The sequence below is a fragment of the Sinocyclocheilus grahami genome, unplaced genomic scaffold (assembly GCF_001515645.1).
Source record: "Sinocyclocheilus grahami isolate Dianchi unplaced genomic scaffold, SAMN03320097.WGS_v1.1 scaffold233.1, whole genome shotgun sequence".
NCBI classification, from domain to species: domain Eukaryota; kingdom Metazoa; phylum Chordata; class Actinopteri; order Cypriniformes; family Cyprinidae; genus Sinocyclocheilus; species Sinocyclocheilus grahami.
Window position 1 is genome coordinate 931,419 of NW_015505412.1, and position 6,701 is coordinate 938,119.

A 6,701-nucleotide genomic window follows, 5' to 3' on the forward strand; every position below is an offset into this window, starting at 1 on the left:
ATGTATTTGATTCTTGTGATGGCAAAGCTGAATTTTCATCAGTCATTACTCCAGTATTTAGTGTAACATAATGCTAATGCTAATAATGAATATTAATTATTACCAATTTTAAAAAGATTTGTTCTGATTTACATATATATGTACAAAAATGTATAAAATTCTTTATTTTCTTTTTTGATTTTGGGGAGAAATAGATATTTAATATTAATTATTAATATGAACAAATTAAGTAAATTATTTGGCAGATAAATGTTAATGTAAAGTATGTATTAATAAGGAGGCTTGGCCTTTTGACACTGTATAATTTGTCCCAAAGAGCCCTAAAATCACTTAATAAAAAGGAATTTATTTTAATTACAAATTCCTTAAAAAGAGAGTGACACTAGTGATTTTGTCCACAGTCTATAGAGGGCAGTAATTATTTTGTTTCTGTGGAGTTGTCATGCCAATCATTCATGATCAAGCATGTAAGGTATTTTTGGAAAATCCTATTAGACTTCTCAAACATTCCATGACCTTATAAATACCAATTGAACATGATCATGTTATGACAAATGGCAACAGGGTTAATACACTGATCCACAAAATCCCTCAACTGCTGAAGGTTGGTATTTGTTTGTGAACTAGCCATAAAACTGCAGGTGAGATGACCCGGTGGCATTTATAAAACCAAACTGACTGTAGAATCCAATTGCTTGATTTATTTTTGACATAATGAACAACTGTGACACTTTTTTTTCAATTTAATGAAGCAGAAAATCAAACATATACTCTGTATAGAAATGACAGAAATCACTGGCTGTAATCTAGGCCTGCTCCTGCTCTCTTCCACTGTAGCTCGGAAGGTGTCCGAGGGCAGCTGGGTTGCTGATGACCACAGGAGAGGCTATACTAGCCCAGTCTTTAGCTATATACTGATGATATGGATCCTGTGAGTTCTCCACCTTCTTTGAGCGAATATAGCTGAGCATGATGCCAAAGGTAAAGAAACTAAAGAGTCCCACCATCAAACAGATGTAGATCATGCCGTGACCTTTATCTGGGACCGGAGCTCCACTCAGATGCACAGGGGGATGACGTGGTGGCGCATACGGAGCTGCTCCCACCAGCCATGTCTCATTAATGTAGTGCTGCAACCAGGATACCAGCAGAGCATGGACATCTGTGTAGTTCTGCCCTAGCATTTTTCCCACTGTTGATGGGAATATAGATACTGGACTTAATATATAAATACAGATATGGAATCCATCATTTGGTTATTTTATTTAGGAATACTTATATATTGCTAAATATATGCAACCAATCAAACGTTTGAACACACTTGACTGAATTTGGTTTTCATGATCTTGATATTTTGATCTAAATGCTAATGCTATAGTTTTTTTTTTTTTTTTTGTAATTATATATCGACAGTTTTAAAGTTTGGGATTTGTACTTTTTTCTTTTTTGAAAGAAATGTATTTTTAATTAATGAAATTATTTTTAATGTACTTTTATTCAAAAATGATGCATTAAAATGATCAAAAGTGACATTGAAGGCATTATATTACAAAATATTTAAAAATAAATGCAGTTCTTTTCTTACATAAAAATATTAAGCAACCCAGCAGTTTTCAATATTTTTTTTCCATTGTCAAAGCAAAGCAGTCCAGTATACAATATAAAGATAAAAACTGATATTGATATTTAAGCAAGTGAGAAAGGTATATAACATAAAATAAATAAAACAGACATACCTTATAGTTTTTGGTGGTGAAAGGAAGTTTCAGTTTAATGCAAAAGCAAAACAGTGTGTCGTAGATCTTTCCTGCTAGTCTCCCTGTAGCTCTTCTAGAAAAAAATCACTAAGGAAGACAGGACAGTATCTGAGATCATGGTTCCACCCCATTATGAACATAGAGAGACTTATTCAGGACCCAGTCCTCTCAAGATGTCAACAGCTTTAATGAAACCAAAAACAAGTCAAGGTCATCAGCTTCAACATGGGGAAAGTCTGGGTCTGAACAGAAGTCTAGCTTACAAATGACGTGGTAAGATCCTGCGCCGATCAGCCCCAGCCGTAATTAACAGCCAATGTGGGAAAGAATGACATTTTTGAATGTATCTTTTTGACTTTAACAAGCTAGTTAAAGGATATGTTGGTGGAGATGAGCATGAGTCACTGGGGACTGTAGATATTTCTATCAACTCTGCCAGCTTGACCTTGCTGTTGAATAACTCCACATGCAAGTGGGAACAATGGTTTACATTGAGACAGTCAGGCATTCGAGACTCACAGATTCTATTTCAAGGCAAAAAAAAGAGACATCACCTTGAAAAGTCCTCGACTTGCGTCATTACTGTGATACCAGCATACTAGATGAACGCTGAGTCATCTTTTGAAAATGGCTAAATGCATAAAACTCAAGAGGCATGTGGGCTGAAAGTCAGAACACTTACAATTTCACAGACTAAAATACAGTTTCTCTTTTTTTTTTTTTTTATAAAAAGGGTAAAAGGACACAGCACGACATTGAAGAAAAAACATTTTAATGACATGTTATGGCTGTTATTTATGTAAGACAGCAATTGCCAAGTCAGTGACAATTTCGAAACCAAGTAAAAAAACAGCATATACCATTATATACAGACATAAACAGTAAATGGCATCAGAAATACATTATTAAGCTCAATGTAATAAAATCAACTGGTGTTCATCCTGGTAAAGGGTGTAACAGTCTTCCATCAAAACTAATTACAGTGTTATGGTCCTACAAATGACTCAAGTGCATGAAATTGAGGACCATGCCTTTCAGTACATCCTTATGGATAAACTACTACTTTGGGCCATTTTGAGTCTTTTTTTTAATTTTTACTTTTTTTTAAAGACAGTTTTATTAAAAACTTTAAAACAATGGACTCTCGTATAACTGAATCTTAAGCTGTATATATATCTAGAAAATTATACGAGAGCACTTAATCGTGATTCGTAATTTAGGACCATGCTGAGGCACATGGTGGAACGAGACTTACAATTGCCATATGAATGGGAAAAATACCTCCCAAATTTTATGACAAAAATATTTACTTCATCGTCAGCATTTACTCTAGTTCAAGTTCCAGTAATCTCGCACAAGTATTGATTAAATCAGAGCCTGAAACTATAAAGCTAAACTAAAAAGAAATAAACTAATCATATTATTATCACACCCACTGACTGGGATTCAACATGCTTCCCAAAATACAAAAAACACAACACAATAGGAGTCTCATGTTCTCCATGGCCACAGTTACCAATGAAAGCATTCTTGAAAACCCCCAGCCTGCAGAAAAATGAGTCAGTCTACCATCGAATGCATGCAATGAACCCCTTTGCCCTGTGAGATAGTGGACATACATTATGTCGCTCTCCACAGGGCTGAGGTTCTGTCTTAAGGCATCCTCTAGTGGTGTGGAGGACCAACTGCATGCCACGGCAGATTCCCCAGAGGGTCCTGTGATAGTAAAGCAAAGATTATGGCACAACAAGAGCTTCCCTAGGCTCACTGCATGACAGAGGGACTGTATTCTGGTCGACGGGTCTGGACGATTTTTGGACGTGGACGTCTGCCTCCATCCATTTCCTCCTCATTTCCTGAGCTTTCTTGATCGTTTTCACAAACATGAACAACCACACTGGGAGTGGTGGGAGTTCCTGGTTGGAGTTCATACTTTTCACCTGTCGAATAGAGAGAATTTATTAATAGATGTTTAAAGCAGGTCAAATTAAATGACCTATTTTTAAAAAAAATGAAACATTCAGAAAAAAAGATTACATTTAGGAACGTGTTTCCTACCTGGCCCTAGTTTGGCGATGGCACACAGAAGGTCATAGTTAATGAATGGTGTGGCGTCCTTTGACTGCTCCCAACCAACAGGAGGAGACGGAGGAGGGGACAGGAGGAACTGCTTATCTGGTTTAGGAGGTTCCAGGTGTGGACTGCCAATGTGCACAGACTAGAAAGAAGGCAAGGTGGAAAAAGAGTTTTTTTTTTTAATAATCAGCACACTGTAGCCATAACCAGGTGTGATCAAATAAATAGTAATAGAAAGACATTACAGTTTAGGAGTCTTTATAAAATAATATACAATCATAAAATAATAACATATACAATACAGTAGTTTTGTTTATACAGTTATAGTCACTTGATCATTATTATAAAAAAAAAAAACCCTGATGCATACATTTGACAACTGGGTAAAAAAAAAAATTTTTTTTTAATAATGATCATAAATATATTATTTATTTCCATTATATATGTGTGTGTGTGTGTGTGTGTGTGTGTGTATGTACACATGCAATGAATTATATATATATCAAATCATAAAAATAAAAAATAAATTTTTTTATGATTATTATTAAACAATATAAATTTATTGCATATATTATATTTATATTTATGCAATATATGTATAGGCTACATTTAAAGTGACATACCTGGGCAAAATAGAGTCGCACTTCCCTGCCATTGAAGTCACTTTTGTGCAGTTTTGCTCTTGCCTCTGCAGCAGCCAGAGCATTGGTGAAGTTAATTCTCACCCGACGAAAACTCTTAAAGAACTGGAAGGTGACGTTTCGGTCGAAGGCACGGAACAGATCCTCAAAACTTGCCTGTGGATGAGAGGAAACATCTCAAATGAATACATTTCACTTTATATCTTCATGGAAGCAGAAACTAAGAAAATAATATTTTGCATGTGACTCAGGAGTACACAAATAAAAATTCCCTGTGGAGCAAGGTTTTAAGCGTGCCCCCATTTAGGCTCAGAGTCAGACTGGCAACCTTTCTAAGCAGCCTTAAGCCTAAACCACTAGATTACCTACCATCCTGTGGTGAGCCTGCGCTCGTAAGACATTATAGTGCTGAATCCATTTAGCTTGTTTTTGGATGCTGCCAGATTGATATTCAGTAAACGCTTCTATATTAAACCGTACTGACGCACATAGTACTAATCTAATACGCATCCTAAAAATGATCACGTCCGTCAGTGCTCGGCAAGATATTGGTTTCCAAGGTAACAGAGAATTACTGCATGCTGTGAACACGCAGACGGACCTGACAGAATGAGTCCTGATGGACCATTTCAAGCTATGCAGAGATTTAAAAGAGTATGATCCACACATCCTGGGTTATTCCTATTGTGCATTGGTATTGTGTGCGTAAGAGCTTACGTCAGATACAAAAACCCCAAATTGTCCAGCCAAATGCTCATTAAATGTTCCCACAGCATCTTATTCCATGACCTAACCACTACTACCACAACCAACCAACTAGATCATTAACTAAATACATATATCATACCAGGGGCGTAGATTACACACTTTTTCGGGCAAGTGTGTTCGCATAGAGGTTTTCAAGAGCCGGTGTGAATAAATATAGATTTAATTCCAAAGAGACAATATTTATATTTATGCAATATATGTATAGGCTACATTTAAAGTGACATACCTGGGCAAAATAGAGTCGCACTTCCCTGCCATTGAAGTCACTTTTGTGCAGTTTTGCTCTTGCCTCTGCAGCAGCCAGAGCATTGGTGAAGTTAATTCTCACCCGACGAAAACTCTTAAAGAACTGGAAGGTGACGTTTCGGTCGAAGGCACGGAACAGATCCTCAAAACTTGCCTGTGGATGAGAGGAAACATCTCAAATGAATACATTTCACTTTATATCTTCATGGAAGCAGAAACTAAGAAAATAATATTTTGCATGTGACTCAGGAGTACACAAATAAAAATTCCCTGTGGAGCAAGGTTTTAAGCGTGCCCCCATTTAGGCTCAGAGTCAGACTGGCAACCTTTCTAACCAGCCTTAAACCTAAACCACTAGATTACCCACCACCCTGTGGTGAGCATGCGCTTGTAATGCATTATAGTGCCGAATCCATTTAGCTTGTTTTGGGGGATGCTGCCAGATTGATATTCAGTAAACGCTTCTATATTAAACCGTACTGACGCACATAGTACTAATCTAATACACATCCTAAAAATGCCCACGTCTGTCAGTGCTCGGCAAGATATTGGTTTCCAAGGTAACAGAGACTTACTGCATGCTGTGAACACACAGACGGACCTGACAGAAAGAGTCCTGATGGACCATTTCAAGCTATGCAGAGATTTAAAAGAGTATGATCCACACATCCTGGGTTATTCCTATTGTGCATTGGTGTTGTGTGCGTAAGAGCTTACGTCAGATACAAAAACCCCAAATTGTCCAGCCAAATGCTCATTAAATGTCCCCACAGCATCTTATTCCATGACCTAACCACTACTACCACAACCAACCAACTAGATCATTAACTAAATACATATATCATACCAGGGGCGTAGATTACACACTTTTTCGGGCAAGTGTGTTCGCATAGAGGTTTTCAAGAGCCGGTGTGAATAAATATAGATTTAATTCCAAAGAGACAGGATAGTCTGTGCATGACCTGATGTTTTACTCGGACCCAGAATAAGGCGAGATGAACATCGCGGAGCGCTAAACACTCAGTGCAGTGTATGTTTCATTCATACTCGAAGCCGGAGGGCGCTCTCGCGCAGAAAGTCGTATAAGGAAATTCCTAATATGGACAAAAGCGTCCAGCTATGCTGTATGAAAACAGTTGTTCTCAGAAAAACAGAAACGTTTGGAAATATTAAGACATTAAACATACGATTGCGACAATATGGTTTATTTGTG

The 6,701-nt window shown here is 37.2% G+C and overlaps 1 protein-coding gene across 2 annotated transcripts in view; it reads right to left on the reverse strand.

The window, feature by feature from the left end:
- Nucleotides 1–2,941: 2,941 nt before the first annotated feature.
- Nucleotides 2,942–6,701, reverse strand: part of LOC107597484 (calcipressin-1-like) — a 14,484-nt gene continuing 10,724 nt past the window's right edge. For both annotated transcript variants that reach the window (XM_016288556.1, XM_016288558.1), the window contains exons 2-4: nucleotides 5,469–5,642; nucleotides 3,816–3,975; nucleotides 2,942–3,697 (exon numbers count right to left, since the gene is read on the reverse strand). In XM_016288556.1, the coding sequence (XP_016144042.1) occupies nucleotides 3,522–3,697; nucleotides 3,816–3,975; nucleotides 5,469–5,642 (510 nt within the window). In that variant the 3' untranslated portion in view covers nucleotides 2,942–3,521. The remainder of the gene's footprint in view (nucleotides 3,698–3,815; nucleotides 3,976–5,468; nucleotides 5,643–6,701) is intronic.